Source organism: Mucor velutinosus, assembly GCF_035048745.1.
Source record: "Mucor velutinosus strain NIH1002 chromosome Unknown tig00001540, whole genome shotgun sequence".
Lineage (NCBI taxonomy): Eukaryota > Fungi > Mucoromycota > Mucoromycetes > Mucorales > Mucoraceae > Mucor > Mucor velutinosus.
The window spans coordinates 1334067-1354666 of record NW_027041893.1 but is presented as its reverse complement, the minus strand read 5'-3'; the positions used below and the strand labels follow the sequence as shown (position 1 = coordinate 1354666).

General features: G+C 40.2%; 6 protein-coding genes across 6 annotated transcripts; 3 read left to right on the top strand and 3 right to left on the bottom strand.

Moving 5' to 3' along the window:
- Positions 1-5285: 5285 nt before the first annotated feature.
- On the top strand, positions 5286-6906 carry ATC70_004538 (uncharacterized protein; the record flags this gene model as incomplete). Its single annotated transcript, XM_064823840.1, has 2 exons — positions 5286-5560; positions 5646-6906. The coding sequence occupies 2 exons, from the start codon at positions 5286-5288 to the stop codon at positions 6904-6906; spliced, it is 1536 nt and encodes a 511-aa protein (XP_064688665.1).
- Positions 6907-7703: 797 nt separating this feature from the next.
- Positions 7704-8009, bottom strand: ATC70_004537 (uncharacterized protein; the record flags this gene model as incomplete). The annotated part of the gene is made up of 1 exon (XM_064823839.1): positions 7704-8009. The coding sequence occupies one exon, from the start codon at positions 8007-8009 to the stop codon at positions 7704-7706; it is 306 nt and encodes a 101-aa protein (XP_064688664.1).
- Positions 8010-9110: 1101 nt separating this feature from the next.
- On the bottom strand, positions 9111-12685 carry ATC70_004536 (uncharacterized protein; the record flags this gene model as incomplete). Its single annotated transcript, XM_064823838.1, has 3 exons — positions 9111-11998; positions 12098-12421; positions 12478-12685. 3 exons carry the CDS (start codon positions 12683-12685, stop codon positions 9111-9113), a joined length of 3420 nt encoding a protein of 1139 aa, XP_064688663.1.
- Positions 12686-13889: 1204 nt separating this feature from the next.
- Positions 13890-14617, bottom strand: ATC70_004535 (uncharacterized protein; the record flags this gene model as incomplete). Its single annotated transcript, XM_064823837.1, has 3 exons — positions 13890-14173; positions 14230-14524; positions 14582-14617. The coding sequence occupies 3 exons, from the start codon at positions 14615-14617 to the stop codon at positions 13890-13892; spliced, it is 615 nt and encodes a 204-aa protein (XP_064688662.1).
- Positions 14618-15257: 640 nt separating this feature from the next.
- On the top strand, positions 15258-16105 carry ATC70_004534 (uncharacterized protein; the record flags this gene model as incomplete). Its single annotated transcript, XM_064823836.1, has 5 exons — positions 15258-15361; positions 15431-15513; positions 15567-15832; positions 15900-15938; positions 16007-16105. 5 exons carry the CDS (start codon positions 15258-15260, stop codon positions 16103-16105), a joined length of 591 nt encoding a protein of 196 aa, XP_064688661.1.
- Positions 16106-16698: 593 nt separating this feature from the next.
- Positions 16699-18431, top strand: ATC70_004533 (uncharacterized protein; the record flags this gene model as incomplete). Its single annotated transcript, XM_064823835.1, has 3 exons — positions 16699-17134; positions 17196-17267; positions 17335-18431. 3 exons carry the CDS (start codon positions 16699-16701, stop codon positions 18429-18431), a joined length of 1605 nt encoding a protein of 534 aa, XP_064688660.1.
- Positions 18432-20600: the final 2169 nt, after the last annotated feature.

Here is a 20600-nt window from a genome sequence, read left to right as displayed (position 1 = left end):
GTCCAAGGTGTCTAGACAAAACTCGAGTTAGACCGCTATATGTTAAAATAAAACCAAACCCTGCATATCTAATTAAATATTATCAGATTGTAACACTTTTAAAGGCTGAAGACGTAAAGCATACATGTAAATGACACCAAGCACAATATGACAGAGGTTTTAAAAATAGCTCCAAGGTTGAGTTTGTTTCTAAATATAACGGCAGTCTGTGCACTGACACATTATTTTTAGATTTCTTTCAAGTGAAGTGCAAAATATAGTACTTGAGTGAACTTCTACTGTACGACATTAAACTAAAAGCTTGAAATTACAATTATTATTGAAATAAATTTGCAATTAAGGTTCGTGTCCAGTAGTTTGAAGAACTGTAAGCTATCGAGCTCTCAAATACACCAATATAATATATCTTCGCTCAGCTTCATCAAGCTGGGCGAAGACATCAACAATCATTACACATCAAGCATAGTCGGCTATCAGATGACCCTCATTTAGTTGCCGCTCAATACAGTCAATGCAAAAATAATGGCAGATCAAACATGTACCTGAATTAATCTATTGTGTTGCACTCAACTTCTAAACTTGTGAGACCATGGTATTGAATATGATATCATCATATGTCGGTAATTAGGCAGAGATCAATACTCCAAGTGTATGTCTATTTTTAAGTCTGATCCCAAAGAGTCTTAGAATTTGACAGTTAGTACACAAAATAAAATCTCAAAGATGTAGCAACAGCTATTGTAGTTTGAAATAATTTCTTTATTGATTAGACTAGGGAGTAATATAGATATAGAATTGCATACTTGAAGGGATAAGATATAAAGTATACGATTACTTAGAAGGAGTAAAAACAATGGTAATAATAAATAGAAGAAAAATATAAAAAGTTGATAAATGTAGATCAGACCATGCACAGCAATAGGCTCAAAGAGAAAGGCGTTGTTGTTTAAGTTCTACGGCGGGCAATGCTGTAAGCAGTTCCATTACATAATAAGAGCATTTGGTCAATATCAATATAGACTGGACCTTTGAATGATTGACTTTGGATCCAACTAGAAGAATTGAGCGACCACAGATTTTCAATGTGTTGTTGAGCGACAGCATCTAAAGTGACCCAATTGCAACCATTAGCGTAAACCCATTGAACTGAAGGCATTTGAATATTAAAGCGTCTAATTGTTTTGTTGATGTGGATGGAGAAAAGTAGAAATGGCGATCTCCCATGCCGATGTATTTATATGATTTTCAAAGTAAAAATGTGGAGATCTATTTTTACAAAAATGCGCTTTAAAGAGGAATACAAATGTCAAACATATCGTCCATCGGCCCCGCCACATACAGATAATTGCAAAGAGTCTATACACAAAGCACATAAAGTTTAAAAAGGAGGCTTTTGCTTAATATCTCCATGAGCCTTCCTTGTGTATCATCAACCTTACTGCCTGGAAGCTTAATTCTGGATGCAGTGAGATTTTAAGTCAGCTGAATCATGAGCTAATGGACGCCTCACATTTGTGAATTTTGAATATCATTTCAAAGATGAACAACCATACATGTACTTTAAAATACATATCACATAGAGCAATACAGCCACAAATTGCAATTGTATGCTCTGTAGACATTCAATAGACTGCGACAGAGACATAATTTGGCTCGCACAAGCATTGCTACGATATTGATTGTACCTTGAGCTATGATACAAATTTATTTTTAGATAGATGTTGAGGTAGCACATACAACGATATTCTCAACATTAATTCGAATTTAGCAGACTATTTTACATGAACTGCTGAAATCTGATCAAGGGTTCTATCAGTGGGAGTTTGGTTGGTCATGTAAATCAACGGCTCAATAGTTCAGAAATTAAGGGCAATTCAATTAATCGAACCATTCTTCGAGTTTGTTACACACAAAGTTATAATTATACGCGTCAAAGTTCAATACACACAGATGTATGTAACATACACCCATTTAATATGAGCAGTACGTTGCGAAATCAGGATGATTAAACAGCTCTCTAGCTGCAGGTATTCAATGACAGCAACGTCAATTGAATGTAATTTAAGACCTATACATATATGTATGGCCGAAAATATCAATTTCAAAATGTCCAAGATGCAGTTTTAATCTCATCAGCCTCATCACATCACTATTACAGCTTTACGTTCAACATTGGGACATCCTTTTAAGAAGTAAAACGCCTCCAAAGAGAAGAAAACCTGGCGACGAAATGTCGAATTAAGTAATTGATATATGTGTACTCATAAAATCCAACGTTGGAGATCAATGGACTTGTTGTACTATCGGCGATCAGCTGCATGCAAATAAGTCTATCATCGCCGGATACCATAATGTATTCCAATGCCATTGAATAATTTGTATTCGCGAATGCCCATGACTAAACTATGACTGTATGTATACATATAACACCACCCACGCTGTGATACGTTATCACTACAATTTGTGATACAAATCCTGGCTCGATCTTTGTACCTGCAACATGTAAACACGGAGAATGGATTCTCCTTATTGCAATATCACACTTCAACCCTGACAGCATTACACAATCTTTAACATTTATCAAAAATGTCTATTAATAAATCTTTCAAATTAAATGCAACAATCCGATCTGTCGGTTTTTGGAGGATGTAGCTTTCCGAGATTTTTATTTTAGGCCATCAGATATAAATCTCGTCATATGGGCTCAGCGATAAATTACTGTTATTTCCAGGAGCTTGCGGTATGTAAGAATTGGCCTCTCCGAATTGCAGTTTTTGCAACATACACAGATTCGCATCAGTCGCATTGATTCGAGCATTGACCACTGCTCAGATAACTCACTGCATTTCATTGCTAGTGTCTGATTGTATGATTACTACTTATCCATACACATTTGCTTTGTATGGTGGTGGTAAACAAGCAATTGAAATTCTGCGCAATTCGCTCATGCTGTACAAATTGTTGATAGAATCTATGATTTGCTACATGTTAGTAATCTTGGTACTATTAATGAAAAATGGTACATATATGGGCATTTGGTCGTTGATGTATTAAAAATAAAATCAGCTAGCACGACAAGAGCGCCACAATTGCTGAAGGCTATGTCTCACTGCAATAATTGTTGTGAATGATGTAAATCAAGAGATGGCCTTTTGGCTGGAATCATGTCTCATGACCTCTATTATTGTGCTCCTTCAATCAGGTCATTACTGTATTGTACCACAAATATCATCATAACATTTTGGTAGACTGGCGCTATTAAAATAGAATACAAGAAGAATAACATGACTAACGATATCGTTATGTAATTTGCCACCTACTTTTCATACGCTTCAAAAGTACCTATCACTGTATTGCCTTCATGATTAGAAGGGCATTGGGTTTGCCAGCCGGCCCCACCAGCCAAAATTAGTTCAAGCCCAGAATTATAGTCTGTTCCAGATTGGACAAATTTTGATAATTCTGGACTCAATCGAGCTATTTTTGCAGATTCGACTAAGTGAAGTATGATAATCACCCCATGCTTCCTTAAGCTTTCCTGGAGTACTTTTCAAGGCGCTTCCAATGGTACCAAGTTATATAGATGTTTTTAATACACTAATTGAATGATTTGTAAAAATATGAAAAGAGGTTTCTGGCCAAAATGTCGAAATTTTACATACCAAAGTCCCATAAAGATGATATCAGAGATTGCTTTGGATTGATAGAAACATTTTGATTCAAGATATACCATAGTAAAAGTCTTTATTATCAAGGTGAAAAACGCGATCGTTTGATTTTCGATGAAAACCATGAGGGGTACCTCATGCTTTTTGGTCGAATTTTGCTCATCCCCAAAAAGCTGAGCAAAGGTGTCAGAAAGTAATTGCCAGATCAGAGAAATGGTTTGGTGCTACTCTGGCAGCCTAAAACAGCTTTTAACACGAGAAATCACAGCTCAAATGCAGCCATATTTTGCTGTATTAGGCGTACTCTTGACTAGAAAGGGCATAATACCAGTATGCTGCTTGCCCATATATGATGTAGTTACACATATACGGGTGCGGAACATCACATAAGAGTCAGGTCCACGGAGAATATGAAGGGTTCTCATGTGTACGTAGAGGGTTAAAATGAAGTAGCAGTATTTTGATAAGATGAGCAATGGCAATCGGTAGCGCGAGATGCCGCTGCATAGGTTGGTTTTCACCGAAGCGAAGCGAAGGTAGAGAGCCATCCGAAGCGTAAACACACTCATATTAATAATTGATCTAACGTTGCTTTAATTTGAATGAGATACCATCATCAAAGCCTACAGACTACCAGGCTCAATCTCACTATTAGCAATTTAAAATGCTAATGTTACCTGCGACTTTAATTAGGCACTGATTGCCTTATTCATTTCGTAAAATTAACAAGCATTGCTTGCCACTGTGCTTTCAAAATGAAACACCTATGTGAGTTTCTTTTCAGCATAGAAACAGGAACAATCACTTGTTTGAGATGCACTGGCTTCAGAAATTGTCTCGTTGCTTTGACAAGCCCGCGACCTGAACCAAATGTTGGATCAACTTGATAGCTATGGCACTATTTCTCAAGTATACGTAGTGGTCATTCCAGAATTGATGATGAATTTGATGTTTAGGTGTTGATCGATGAGAAATAACACACCAAATCCTTTGAAATTAGACTGCAATGCATATCTCTATGTAATTATACGCCTGATTTAAGATTAAGGTCTATCGCGTCATGGTAGTAGTATATCATTACTTCCGTTTTAGGGCATAGCGATCGCATCCCTGACCCAGCAGGAACAGAAAGATTGCTTGTAGAATTCTTTGATCTATCCAACCATTCGAAATACGAGTATTCAAACACAACATATTATAAGATTTGCCAAGTTACTTTCAACCATTATAAACAGTGGGAGAGTTTCACAAAGCTTGTTAACAGGCCACCTAGCTCCACTCAATGGAGACAAAAGAAAATGTTTATTGTATTTCTCCATACACAACATCGGAAAAAAAAAGCTCGTGCAAACCACACATGTCGATCATACATCTACAATGATTGTATCATACAAAGCTTACATAGCGAGCGGTACTGTCATCGCAATACGCTCCGTCATTTTGCTGATTGATATCCCCTACTGCACGCTGCCTTTCCTCGGGAGCAGGCAAATCATTGCCAAAATGTTAAGACTGCCATTGAAATTCTCACCCTCTCATAAGCGTCTATTTTAATCTAATTCTTGTTTCTTCTTCCCTTCTTCCCATACAATTTGAGACCTCCTTTTCTTTATTATCATGGTGTCTTCAGTTACAGCGGCAACAGCAGCCTCCGCATTGAAGAAGCCGATTGCAGAGGATGATTTCGAGTCTCAACAGAAAACCAATGCTGAAGTATGTGTCGATTATTTATCATACAAATTCGATGAAATGGATTTAGCAGCTTCCTGGAGAGTGATGACCAAGCAAAAGAAAGATGTAGTCGATGGTATACGTTTAGAAAATGCCTCATGGAGAACCTGGGCCAAACAAAGAAACAACCTCAAAACTGTTAGTCCACAAACTCTGAACTGGTAATGAATTTTTCTTTCAAATGAAAATGTGGAGGCAGAGAAGGAGGGGAGAGACCAGGGTGATATTGATTGAGTTTCTTGATAGGTTGAAAGATAGCGATGTTACATGGCTATATGGCCCTCTACACACAGTTATCAGAGCAGAGGAAGATCCATTCCTGACACCTAGACAAGCAACAGCAGAGGATACCCTTGGCTTGATACTGCAAAGCAAGACTAAACAACAGAGCAAGAAGCCTTTAAAATCGGCTCTAAAGAAAGTTACTACGGTTGATCTTTTAAAACGTTCTGCTACTGAGTTGGCCATCAATACAACTAAAGATAGTAGCAGGCACCGTCGCAAAATTTCCATCTCCCAAGTCAATGACGAGCTTCGTGCTGTATCACCTGTAATTTTAGCCTCACATCGTCAGCCTAGACTTCGATTTAATCATCAGGTTGAACAATGCATCGCCTTGACAGATGAAGATGAAAGAGAACATGAAGACATTGAAGAAGAGCATGATGATCTAGATGAAGATGATGAGGACTTAATATTGAGGTCGCCCACCATGGACCATCATGATGACAGCAGCGAAGGAGATGAGGATACAGATCAAATCATTACATCTCACATTACTTATACTGAAGCTGCTGATGGGAACGGAATCGTCGGTCGTCGTCAATTGTTCATGCCACAGCGAAAGTCTATCAAGAAGATTGCTCCTGCGCGACTCAAAAAATCACAATCTGATCAGGATACAGACGATGCTTCCATCTCATCCACGTCGACAACATCCTCGGTGGGCTACATTACCAGCAGATCCCCTATACCTTCATCGCCTATCGTGTACGATAATGAAGAAGAAGAAGACGACGACGACGACGAAATGACGGAAAACCATTCAATTTCAGACTTTGAAGAGTACAATTCGCAGCCCACAACGACGATGGACTCATTTTATCAACGGCCCACGCCTGGGCAGTGTTTACGACAAGAAAGACCTTCAGCGCAGACGGTGAGATCATCTTCATCCAATTCAATTACACAAACGTATAGAGAAAAAACCAACGCTGCAGAGCCAGCCCTGGTAACCATGCATCAAACAGCTACTGACATCAATAACAGCCCGTCCAACAAAAAGGAAGATAACAGCACATTATTTAATCACATTGCTACGTGGGCAGCATCGTATTTATGGCCCAACAACACTAGAAGATCGCCTACTCCCCAAGCATCGGTTTCCACATCGATTCTCCCTTCTTCGACCACTGCTGCTTCCAGTCCGACATCCACTGCTACTTCCGCGATCCCAATAGAAAGACATTATGTCCCTCCTACTTCATTGAATGCCTCTAGTTTCTAGATTTCCGTAGATTTGAGTATTTAAATTATTCCTTGTTATATTACTATCATCATATTTTGCTTTTCCCTTCATTCGCACCAACAAAATATCACACAAATACATCTTTTTTTTTTTTTTTTTTTTTCAAATAAACACCATTGTAGATTACCAGTGATACTTATATAGACAGATTCGCCAAGTTCTTGATATCTGTACATCTGAAAACAACCAGTGATGAATTTAGGCAATACTGTGCATTGATTCAGGGTCCGGAAATGCTATCAACATGATTATGGCTTTTTTTTTTTTTTTTTTTTTTTTTTTTTTTTTTTTTTTTTTTTTTTTGAAAGCGTGTATGAGAGAAAATCGTATATGGTGCAATTTATTAAATGAGGATGAGAGAAATAAACATGCTCCCAAGGTTTGATATTAATGTGGTACAACAAAAATTGGAGTATTGAAATAGGTACACGCTGCAGATGCACAACAGCACTGTTTGAATGCTTTTGAAACTTCCCGAAATCAAGTTACAGCATGTAATTTACCCCCCACGATGTCTCGTTCTAAAAGGCACATATTCAGGACAAAAGGAAGTGTTTATTTATAATAGAGAAGAAGATGTGAGCGCATATAAACAGTTTTGTGGTTAACATTTAAAGGAGTATAGCTAGTAAGATTTTTACAAATTTCTTTGTGATGGGATGATATATTCAGTGGAAGGGGGGGAAAGGAAGAGGGAATTTTTTTATATTCTATGTACATAATATAGAGCGATATATGTATAAAAAAATGAAGAGGTGTATGTTACATGTAGGTGATTAATGGACAAGATTGATAGTGGTATTGAAAGAGTAGTTTCTTGAATCACCAACACTGAAAGATCTGGGACGAATAATTTTACTGTCTGATGAAACAGATAAATGGGAGACAGCTTGATGAATAGGAATAAAGCTGGAGTCATTGGGCAAAGGATTGTTGGTGCGGATGATGGCCAGATCTTCCATCATGCTTGTGTGAGAGGTAAGAATCTGTCGAAGCTCTTGACATGCTTCATCGTTTTCTGACCAGAAATGTTGCTGGCTGTACGAAGAGGGCTTCTTTGGGAGAGGTGCAATAATGTTCATGTTATTTACAATATGTAGAAAGAAAAGAAAAAGAAAAGGGGGGGATTGGAACCAGATGTAGCCTCGCTTGGGGTTTTATACTTTTGGATGGGATTGGAACGCCGTTAGATATAAGGTTCAAATTTAGATCACTGGGCTGACGGACCATCTCATTTAAAACTGTTCGTTTCTGTATTACATATTTGGTTGGTCTAATTTGAAAACGTTTTATACAGCTCATACATCTGATGTTACATTCTGTATTTCCAAGAAACATGTTGCAGCATTGAGGCGACATGTGTTTCGGTGTCTGTTGACATTGGAGCTATTATAACTATCAACGTTGTATGATTTATCGAGCTCCATTTGTTTAGACTGCATTTGCAGAGACTGTAGTCTACTTAAGTACAAGTTCATGTGCCCGAAATACCTGTGATCTCTATAAATAAATTCGGGCCATTTTCATTTTTGTGGTTGAAGAAAATAGCTGTATCATTTCTCCAAACGAGGATCAATCAAACCAAGTCGGCTTTCAAGTGTTGTTGTATTACAGGTGAAACCATTCCTGAGGAGAAATTTCTTCTATTCAAATTGTCTGTGAGTATAAAGTACGTTATTGGAGCTGGAACAATCTCAACAATACTTGGAACTTTATCTCTGGAAAGAGATTTCATTTGCAGCGATGTAGTCCAAGAAACAATCGTAAAAGAGAGACGATCCAGAGAAGGAAGAAACTCCCAAAAAGAGGCACTTTATGTCATGATCTCAAATCGACAACTGTTGCTCGGATTACGGAATATTTTAAATATCCCACCTTTCCCAGATGGGCTGATACCATTCTATAAGCTTCTCATGTGGTGCCTGAAAATCATGTTACTGTGATTGATTCAATACGATAGGTTTACAGGCTATTCGCTTTGGGAACAGTTGATCGCTGATACAAACGAATTGACTAGCAAAGACGTGTATTTGTAAAAGTTTATTGTGTTTTGATTAAAAGAGCTAAATTGTCTATAAAATGTGTAAATCTACATGGAATGGTTGTTTGTTTGTATAAGTGAAGAGTAAGAAAGAGTTATTTATAGTAAATGCGTGAAAGAGGGAATAGTGTGGATGCTTGAATTAGATTCTGGCATCAACAAAATCGCTCCAGCACTTGACTTCATCAGGGATGTCAGTGACTGTGTGAGGTTTGTCAGTTCTATGGCGAACGCAAGAGTCGGCAAAGAGAGCAGCGACCTTGGAATCGTTGAGCAAAGGAATACCGAAATCAACAGCAGCACGACGGCAAACGTAACCTTCATCTAATTGATCAGGAGCACGAATCTTTGCAAGATGGATGACGAAATCAATGTTGTTATCCTTGAAGAGCTTGTTCAAGACACGCTTATCCTCGGCACACGAGGCAATAGGCAAGCAAGTGGATGGAACTTGAGCTTCCTTTTCCAAAAAGACCTTGTCTTGCTCAGTAGGCACAAAGATGGGATGACCGAGCTCCTTGTAGAAGGTTTGAGCAATGTGAACATAGTCCTTCTTGTCAGTAACGATATCACCACCAATGAGGACACCAGCACCACGTTGAGGAATACGGAAGTTTTGAGTAGCTTGGATAGCAGCCCAGAAAGCTTGGTACTTGTCCTTACCAAAGCAAGCAACTTCACCAGTAGAGGCCATTTCAACGCCCAAGAAAGGATCAGCACCTTGAAGACGAGTCCAAGAGAATTGAGGCACCTTGATAGCTTGGTAGGCATACTCCTTTTGCATCAGATCAACGGGAGCAGGGACGTCCTTTTGAGCCAAAGCACGGGTAGCAACATCGATAAAGTTGACACCGAGAACCTTAGAGACAAAGGGGAAAGAACGAGAGGCACGCAAGTTACATTCAATGACCTTGAGGAGAGGTTCAGCTTGACCAGGGATGTCTTGCTTGATGATTTGCATGTTGAAGGGGCCAGTAATCTCGAAAGCCTCAGCAACCTTCTCGGCAATTTCCTTTAGACGAGCCATGGTTTGGGGAGAGAGGTCGCGAGGAGGCAAGATCAAACTAGCATCACCCGAGTGGACACCAGCATTTTCAACGTGCTCAGAGACAGCATGAACGAGAAGAGTACCCTTGCTGGCAACGGAGTCGACATCAATTTCTTGAGCATTCTCAATGAACTTGGTAATGACAACGGGATGAAGAGGAGAGACGTTGGTGGCATCAGTCAAGTTGTGCTTGAGGGCATCAGGTGTGTAGGCGACGTTCATGGCAGCACCGGAGAGGACATAAGAAGGACGTACAAGAACAGGGTAGCCAACTTGTTCAGCAAAGGCAAAGGCAGCATCCACGCTGGTCAACTCCTTCCAGGCAGGTTGATCCACGCCAATCTTGTCCAGCTTTTTGGAGAATTGGAAGCGGTCTTCAGCAGCGTCAATCATTAAAGGAGAAGTACCCAAGATGTTCAACTTGCTTTCGTGCAACTTGAGAGCAATGTTTTGAGGAAGTTGGCCACCAACACTGACGACAACACCCTTTGCACTCTCCAATTCAGCAATATCCATCACACGCTCAAAACTGAGCTCCTCGAAATACAAACGATCACATTCATCGAAATCAGTGGACACAGTTTCAGGGTTGTAGTTGACCATGACAGTCTTCTCGCCCAGTTGACGCAAGGCACGCGTAGTGGAAACACCACACCAATCGAACTCGACAGAAGAGCCGATACGGTAGACACCAGAACCCAAGACCATGGTTCCCTTGTCCTCAAAATTAACATCGTTAGAAGCAGCATTGTAGGTAGTGTACAAGTAGTTGGTATGAGCAGGGAACTCGGCAGCAACAGTATCAATACGCTTCACATTGGGGATAATGCCATGGCTCTTACGAAGCTCACGAACAGTCAATTCCTCAGCATTGACCAACTTGGCAATCTTGAGATCAGAGAAACCAGACTTCTTGGCGCTTCTAAGTAGTTCAACAGGCAGCTTCTCGAGAGGGGTGTTGGCCTGCTCAGCGAGACTCAAGTGGATGTTGGCAATCTTTTGCAGCTTGAACAAGAACCACTTGTCAATGTTGGTGAGCTTGTTGAGGTGTTCCACAGTGTACTTGTCGCGGACAGCCTTATCCTTGTTCAACATGACTTGACCCAAAGCAAACAAACGTTGATCAGTAGGATCGCGCAACATGTCGTCGACATTTTCAAAGGGGACAGGGAGACCATCAAAGCCTTGGAAGCTGGGGTCCACTTGACGGATAGCCTTTTGCATACTCTCTTCAAAGGTGCGACCCACAGCCATAACTTCACCAACAGACTTCATAGCAGAGCCAATGTGGCGATCGACATATTGGAACTTGGAGAGATCCCAACGAGGAATCTTGGTGACAATGTAGTCAAGGGAAGGCTCGAAACAAGCAGTGGTAGTCTTGGTGACAGCATTTTGAAGGCTGGGCAAGGTATGACCGAGACCAATCTTGGCAGCAATGAAGGCAAGAGGATAACCAGTGGCCTTGGAGGCAAGAGCACTAGAACGGCTCAGACGAGCATTGACTTCAATGACCTTGTATTCCAAACTTCTGGGATTAAGAGCGTATTGGACGTTACATTCACCAACGACACCCAAATGACGAATGATCTTGATGGCAGCAGTACGGAGCATGTGGTATTCTTCATCGCTCAAAGTTTGAGAGGGAGCAACAACGATGGATTCACCAGTGTGGACACCGAGGGGATCAAAGTTCTCCATGTTACAGACAGTGATACAGTTGTTGGCAGAATCACGCATCACTTCATATTCAACCTCCTTCCAGCCCTTCATGGATCTTTCAACCAAGAGCTGAGGTACGAGCGACAGTGATTTGGTGGCAAGTGTACGCAATTCTTGCTCGTTGTCGGCGAAACCAGAGCCGAGACCACCCAATGCAAAGGCACAACGGACAATGACGGGATAGCCAATCTCGTTAGCAGCCTTCAAGGCCTCCTCGACACTGTCGACAGCAGTAGATTGGGCCACAGGAATGTCGATTTCTATAGAGTATGATATATAAGATTAGATGATCTCCTTTTTGCAACTTGGAGATCCGATTGAATAGAAAAAAAAAATTTTCCTTGTGCGATAATACTTACCATTAAGAGCTTTGACGAATAGATCACGATCCTCAGAGGTAATCAAAGTTTGAATAGGAGTACCAAGTACCTTGATATTCAATCTCTTCAAAATACCAGAGCGGTCCAATGCAATACCACAGTTCAAGGCAGTTTGACCACCGAATGTAAGCAAGATACCGTCAGGGCGCTCCTTTTCCAAGATGCTGGAGACATATTCGCAAGTGACAGGCAAGAAGTAGACTTGATCAGCAAGCGTGTGGGATGTTTGGATGGTAGCAATGTTGGGATTGACGAGAATGGTGTAGATACCTGACTCGCGCAAGGCCTTGATGGCTTGAGAACCTGTTTATCTATCAGTATACGCACCGGATTCATCTAATTGATCTACTAGCTCTTACCAGAGTAATCGAATTCACCAGCTTGGCCAATACTGAGGCCACCGGAACCGACAATCACTACCTTTTTGACATCCACAAGGGGCACATTGGACAGGATCTCCTCCGAGACTTTGACAGCGGAGCCTTCACGAGATGTAATAGGGGCAGCAGTGAGGCCAATGACTTCAGATTGAGTAGAAGAAGCACGACGAGCGTTATTAATAACCATTATTTACTTGATTAAGATGTTGTCGATGTAAGTTTTATCAAATGCCAAAAGACCGGAAGTAATCAAATTAAAAGCAATGTTCATATAATTCCAAGAGATGTTTATATGAATTTGATTATCTACTTAATGGTTTTTCCTCCTTAAGTTGATAGGGTTTTTGGAAGAAAGAGAAAAGAAGAAGCTTATTCCAAGGGCAATTGATCAAAGGTTTATATACCAAATGTCTAAACCCTCCCCGCTTTTTTCAAAGAGTGACGATACTTGCACACTCTGTGAGTCATTGTTGGTCTGCTTGTAACATTTAAGGTTTGTTTTTGGTGTGCAAATCCAACATTGATTAAACTCAGGTTGGTTGCAATTGGGTACATTGAAACATATAGTGTAGTATGAGATGGAAATATAGGCCCCACACGCTTCAATTTGATGGCTTTAAACTTTTAAGAGATAGGCAAAGCAACCAACGGTACATTGTGGATTTCTTTATTTGAAAGCTTATCATCTCTGATTTTAATTTAAAAATCTTGTGCAACTCAATGACAACGAGGAGCCTCTTTACCCGTATCACATCTAGTTTTTTTTTTTTTTTTTTCATCGTTATCCTGGACAAACCACTGTGATAGAGGAGCACTTATATTGTGCTTAGATCGAGCATAGTCTCACTAATACTACAAGTCAATGATGTGTAGATTGCCAAGTCTCAATGGCAGACAGCATTAGAAGCGTTGCCCCTGAAATCAAATGAACCTCAGCCATCAAAGCATCCCTTTGAAATGAGAACGATTTACTAGTCTTCAGCATAAAATGCGTGGGCACTCGGTAGATACAAGCTCTCCATCATCATCTGTAGCTCAATCATGAAGATCGAACTAATGGCAGGACATGTCGGTGTATATTCATCAAATGAAATTCGCACTAAATTAGAATCATGATCCTTAGACAGAATGATGTGTGTTGCAGTGATACAAGCCAGTGACTCTTTCACCTGGATTTCCGAATCTTATCTTGTGGTTAAAATATAGATTTTTGACAAGATGCTTGGTAGATCAAAGTAGATCAACCGGGTTAGTTATGTCCATCATGGATGTATGCTTCAAAGAGCGTACTCTTTGAATTTTGCATGAAATGCCTATAATTTACATTTATTCATTGATTGTCAAGTGAAGCATTGAATGGCAATGGTATATTAAACTGGGATTAGACGAAATCACGCCCACTTCTGGAGCGCATCCACAATTCCTTTTCGACGCATTGCCTCAGCTACAGGCAGCAGATAGATTGATATGTGTCGACATTGGTCGTTCGGTTTTGTTTCATAGAATTGCGTCAATGCAGTTATTACGTCTGACTCTTGACAATGCACGCTTTTGATCTTTCTGATGAGTGTTTGCTTGGCTTGCCATAGTGATGTGTATGCTCGTAATGAACTGGTAGATGGTGGAGTGCGTCGGTTTGCTGGCTTTTGCTTTCGTAACGGAGATGCTTCAACGGCTAATGGCAACAAAAGATATTAGCAAGTGATTGATACATTTGGTTGTGATGTGTACCTTGTGGTGTGGTTAATCGTGCGCGCTTCTTTGATACTATGGAGGGCCTAGTCTCACTCTCGCTCATATTATTATAGTCGTCATTGTAATCATCATCATCAGATTCTCGAACACGTTTAGAGGGTGACATTGGCGATTCCTCCACAGGAGCAGCAAATTGGGGCCGTTGAACTGGTGTAGGTGCTGGTTCAGTAGCTATATTGTCGTTCCAAAAACTATGTCTCAAGCTCTCCAGCACTTCAAATAGCTCGCTTCGTTGTACGTCGAATATATTATCACATAGTGGTTTTGTTGGCTATTGTATTATTGTTCATCAACGGTAATTATTTGTTAAAATGCTTGCTCTACTCACCTTTTTTGAGCTGACACCGTCAATGGGCCCCAGCATTTTGGACAACTAAAGCAACTGTGAGCAAGCCATCTATCGTTAGATATATTTGTATGCTTACATCGGACAAGTTTGGACATCTAGTTTTTATAACAGACATGGTTGTTGAAGGATGATATGAGATAAAGAAGAGACGTGTTTGAAATCATCCGACTCAAATCAATGCTCTACGTCGACATGGCTGGACTGCTGCTTTAAGCCTTGATGAATCTAAATGTCTGAATGTTCATTCTTAACTGCCAAGATTTTCACATGGCAGACTCGTTATTGAAGAGAGCTCATAGACAGATAATTCAATGCGCCTCATCCAAGCATCCATATGTAATTCAATCTTTTGGTGATGGCAGCGCCAAATCCATGTCATTCATAAATTCACCAGCATTGAGCATCCAAGCTGCTGTGCCTTCAGCCTGAAATACAAGCAGGTGTAGCTACGAACAGCTCTTATTGCAGCTGTCTATAACCAACAGCATTGCTCCTTGAGCTACTTGAGTGAAGCTTTACTACATGATCTTGATTTCATGTAGATCAACCTCATTGAACAACCGCAATGAACGTTTTGTTCCAAACAAGAAAGTGGGAAACTAAATTACGTTTCTTTTTCCTTTTTCTTTCTTTATTTGTATCTAAACTACCTGAAATGAAGTTGTATTCCATCTTAATCCTACGCAAAGATGCCGACAAAGCCAAGATCTTGACCTCCCAGTTTGATTTATCAAGCTTTGGCTATTTCCAACGTGGCAGGTAAGCTGTCTGTTTCTTGTGTGGGTGTGTTTGGTTGTGCTTATAGTATATATATATATATATATATAGCGTACAAGAATTCATGAACTTTTCTGCTGCTACTATTGCAGAACGCACCCCAGCTGGTCAACGTCAAAGCGTAGAAAGTGAAAGTAAGTGGATGGTACTAGAGTGCTTTGATGAAATACCAACAGCTCTGTGCTAGATAATGTTGCACATGTCTATGCTCATCCTCAAGGTATTGCTGGTATGATTATCAGCGACAAAGAATATCCCAGTAGAGTCGCATTCTCTTTACTGAACAAGATAATGGATGAGTTCCTCGTTAAATTCCCTGTTGATGTCTGGAGAAAGGCAGATACACTTGAATATCCTGAACTGTTGGGTTATTTGCAGAAATATCAAGATCCTCAGCAAGCAGATACTATCATGAAGGTTCAAAAAGAGTTGGATGAGACCACTGCAATTTTGGTAGGCTGTTGATGTGTTTACATTGAAAAAAAAAAAAGTATGTTTGTTAACATGGAACTGTACGTAGCATAAAACTATTGATTCAGTTCTTCAACGTGGTGAAAAGGTAAGCATTGCTGAGCGGACGGGAATGATATATAATCAGACACTCAAAACGCATGTTATATCGACTAGTTGGATTCTCTTGTCGATAGATCAGAAGCACTCTCCAGCCAATCCAAGATGTTTTACAAGACAGCCAAGAAGACCAACTCTTGCTGCGTCGTCATGTAGATACAAACACTCTCTATATTCTTACAACACTAATAAACTATCACATTATTGCACGACGAAAAGAGAAATGGAAAGATCACTTGACGAGTTCTGTTCGTGACAATGTGGAATTGGATACTAATCAGAACAAAAGCATGAGCTCTGGAAGTTACTACATGTTCCAGCTGCTATGAAATATCTCGTCTCTCTGTGCGCAGAAGCAGTTCATAGGTTGTAGATGTGCCAAGTGGATAGTACATACGCATTACATCTAGGTTCGGATGCACGCTGTTCCAACGAGTCGAAATCTTCCCGAAGTTTCTTGAACGTTAAACCATACGAGTTGTCCAAGCACCATCGAGCATCGATAGGCCTAGTAGTCTTCAAACCCTTGGCCGACTTTAGCCTTTTTTTTTTTGAGCGGTATGATCCACAAAGAAGAGAGAAGAAATGCCAAGATCCAAGCTAGAATCTGATTACCTCTGGTGAGTTACATTTCTGGTCACATATTCTTGCTTTTCATTTGTCCGTAAGGTGATGAAACTCCTCTGCCAGCATTTAAGGGCTAAACCCCTCGCTATTGCAATTTTTAATTCTTTTCCCTTTGAACGAAAATGCTTAGAATTAAACCAGTTCAATGGCTTCGATACCGCACTCACTTTAAGATACCTCCTTCTTATCAATTAGTTGAGAAGCGAGTCCTTCCTTCGATACAACAGCCCATCTTGAGCCGCAGCATAGGAACTCAAACGGAAGCAGCTATGGAAACTTCAATGGATATGCCACCGTCTTCAACAACAACATCCACAGCTTCAGTAACTGCTGCATTTCAAGATCTCCTCGGTGTATCAGCTCCAAGCACAGCTACAGACGATTTGAAAAACACATTTTACCAAAGAGAATTACCTGCAACACTTGTTCGATTTGCCTCTCCTGGGGGTAAAAGGCTGTTTAGAGAGGCCATGGACGATGGCCATGCAGAGGGGTTCTTTCCTCTTACTGGTAATTTTACTACGCAATCAGAGCCTGCCTATTGTGGACCAAGCTCATGTAAGTATCATAGAGTGATCAGTCATCCTTCTCTTGTGTCAATGCTAATCGCTGTGTGTAGTGGCCATGGTGTTGAATGCATTGGAAGTGGATCCCAAGCGAAGATGGAAGGGTAATTGGAGATGGTTTTCAGGTAGGCTCTCTCGCCCAAGAAAAAAAAAAGAGATGAATAGACGACTTACCCCTGCATTTGATGATAGACGAATTTTTACAGTGCTGCTCCTCTAAAGAAGATATGAAAAAGAACGGCATTACATTCGACAATTTCGCCTGCTTGGCAAAATCTCATTGCGATGTCCAGGTCAACAGAGCATTCGATTTCACTTTTGAGCAATTCAAGAAGGACGTGGAGGCGATTACCTCAACTTCTGACAAATTCATGGTGATTTCTTTCTCAAGAAAGGTATTAGGACAAACAGGCGACGGTCATTTCTCACCCATTGGTGCCTATAATGCAGAGGAAGGCAAAGTACTTATTCTGGACACAGCTCGTTATAAGTACCCCAGTTACTGGTGTCCCATTGAAACATTGTACGAATCCATGAAGCCTGTTGATAAAGAAACAGGCCTGCCTCGAGGTTATTTTGTGCTCAGTTACGACGCTGAACATCCTCCATTGAGTCTTTGCTCTGTCAAACAAGACGGCTGTTCAACTATAAAAGGACCAAAGCAACAACCATCAACCAAGCCAGTATTCACTGCACAACCTAATGAGGATAAAGCTAAGCTGAATTGGTCGACACTTGCCAAATCCTTCTGTCAGCGTATTCCAGAGAACATGTGGTTAGAAAAGCCCAGAACCCTACAGCATGTCGTTTCGCTTGTACTTCGCAATGTGCCCAAGGAATACACATCGATTCTCGCTAATCAATCACTTGCTTCCTTCAACGCCACTACACCCAACAAAGCCGAAGAATACATCAACGAACTCCTCTTTGATACTACAAAATCGCCCCTGTACCCAGTCGTTATGGACGCTTTGTATCCCAACAGAGAAAACCTGTCTTATACCCGTCTCGATTGCAATGCTGCATTTGCTACCTTGTTTGTCCTGGGATCACCACGCATGTTATACACCTCGCTACCCAGAGATCTTCAAGACAAATTAGACGCCTACAGAAAAGGAGATGACATGACAGCAATCATGAAGCAAGAAGTGCAGCGTATCTCAGAGGAAGTAGTAGATCTGACAAGTACCTTCTGCACGTGTGGTCCTAGCAATGGATGGAATGAAATCAACGATGGCATCACCGAAAAACCTGTAACAAAAGGATGCTGCAATTCTAAATCATTCTAGTTGTATACATATTTGCATTATTTACCTCTTTTTCCCCATCTCTTTTTCAATAACATAGACGGTTGCTTAGAGCAATCCAATCCATTTCCCCTTCATCACAACATAATAGAAGATTTGAAGTCGCTAGACATTTTAAAACCTTAAAAGGGAGTCGTTGGATATACAAACATTTCGGTGAATCTCCAAGCGTGTTGGCTCTGTCAGATATAAATACACATAACAAGAGCAAAGGAAAGTAGTCAAGCTTAGTGATAGTGCTATTCAATTCACAACATCCTTTCTGAAAGCTTCGAGAGTGTCTATTGTCTCTATAATAAAGATGGCATTCGACTTTCCCAGCCAAAAATAATTGACTCTCCGCTTAACTATTTCTGATTTACATTGGTTAAAATCTGTTCAAAATCGATCTGTTCGATCAATTTTATCAGACTCGACTATGTGAAAAGTATCAATCACGTTATGCTTCATTAAGCTTTCCTGGAGTACTTTTCAAGATGCATATAATGCTACTATCTATAATAAATATTTTGAGTAAATCTACTGAGCAATTTATGAAAACATGAAATGAGGTTTATAGCCAAAATATTGAGATTTTACATACAAAGTTCTCATAAACAAAGTTTTAGGGGCTTCTTTGGATCGAGAGGAACATTTTGATCTAATATATATCATAGGAAAAGTCTTTATTCTTGTGGTCAAAAACGCAATCGTTTGATTTTTGATGAAATCTATGAGGTATCCCTCATGGTTTTTGGTCGATTTTTGGCAATCCTAAAAAAATCCAGTAAAAGCTTTAGGAAGTTGGTCCTAGTCGAGAGCAATTGTTTGGTGCTATTCTGGCGGTCTAAACCGGACTCTAACTCGAGAAATCGCGGCACAAATGCACACAAGTCACCCTGTGTTTTTCATAATTTCGTGTAGTAAGAGGTATTGCTAGTATGCTGTCTACGTACACATGATACAAATATAGAGGATCCTCACAGGCTAGTGGAGGAAGGTCAAAAAAATGTACATTAATGGGATGGGGATTACGAATGCGGCAAAATCTGTTAAAACGCTGTCATTTGCTAATATACGTGAGTATCTATTTGAAAAGGGCTGCAGAAGAGCTCTTCCTCTCATTGTTATGCCTAGCAAATATATTAAAAGCGGGAAAATGCTCCAGGGATGTTCATTCAAATGGGTTAAACGCCATGTTTTTAAAGTAATAATGTTGAGGACAACTGGTAAGAATTAGCAACGAAAAGACATTAAGCGCATGGCATAATTAACTAGAACAAGTGTTTCTAGCTAGTGCAGAAAGCGTATGGTTTATACTCCATATACAGAGCGTTTGTGCTTGCTTCATGGCATCTGCTCCATTTTATGTCTGTTCAAAAGGGTGTCGCTCCTAGCTATCTTCATTTACACATTACTAATCACCATGATTTGATTTTTCCAATCCGCCAGAACCAAACAAGGCGCAAATACACAAACACCTTCAAGTACCTTAAACAGGAAGATGATGCAAATGAAACTCGTCATACTTGCCTATCGTGTCTTAGCCATTCCATTGGCGGTAATGACTTTCAAGTACATTGTACAGAGCATACAGCAAGCAGTAACGCTAAAGAAAATGCACCATCATCCGAGACGACTTAGCCCGTCCATCAACAAGTACACCAAGGTAATATCACCATTAACCAAGACTCAATTAAGCCCATCCACCAAGAACATAACGCATATAATTCAACATATGGCAATTTTGACCTATGAGGCGGTTTTACCATAGCGAAGCGAAGGGGCAATCCCACAACAAATTCAGTTTTTTATTTTCATTATTAATAAGCTTACCAACAACATAACGCGTCAAAATTTGCATGAATTAGCTTTACCAAAATTAATATGCCTCCTATTTGAATTAGAAGTTGCACAGACTGTAGAAATTCCCTTCCAGAAGATTTTAACTACCAAAGATGTGATTCATGCAGCGTAAATAAAAGCTACACAGCAAAGATACAACCAAACTGGACAGATTTCAAGCCTTCATATCTTGACATGTATGCCTTTCTGAGCCACCGGGATGACGCCAAACAATTATACTTGAGTAGTAGTAACTTCCTGACACCTTTGCTCAACGTTTTGGAGACCCAAAAAAAACATGGCCAAAAATTGACCAAAAGGCATGAG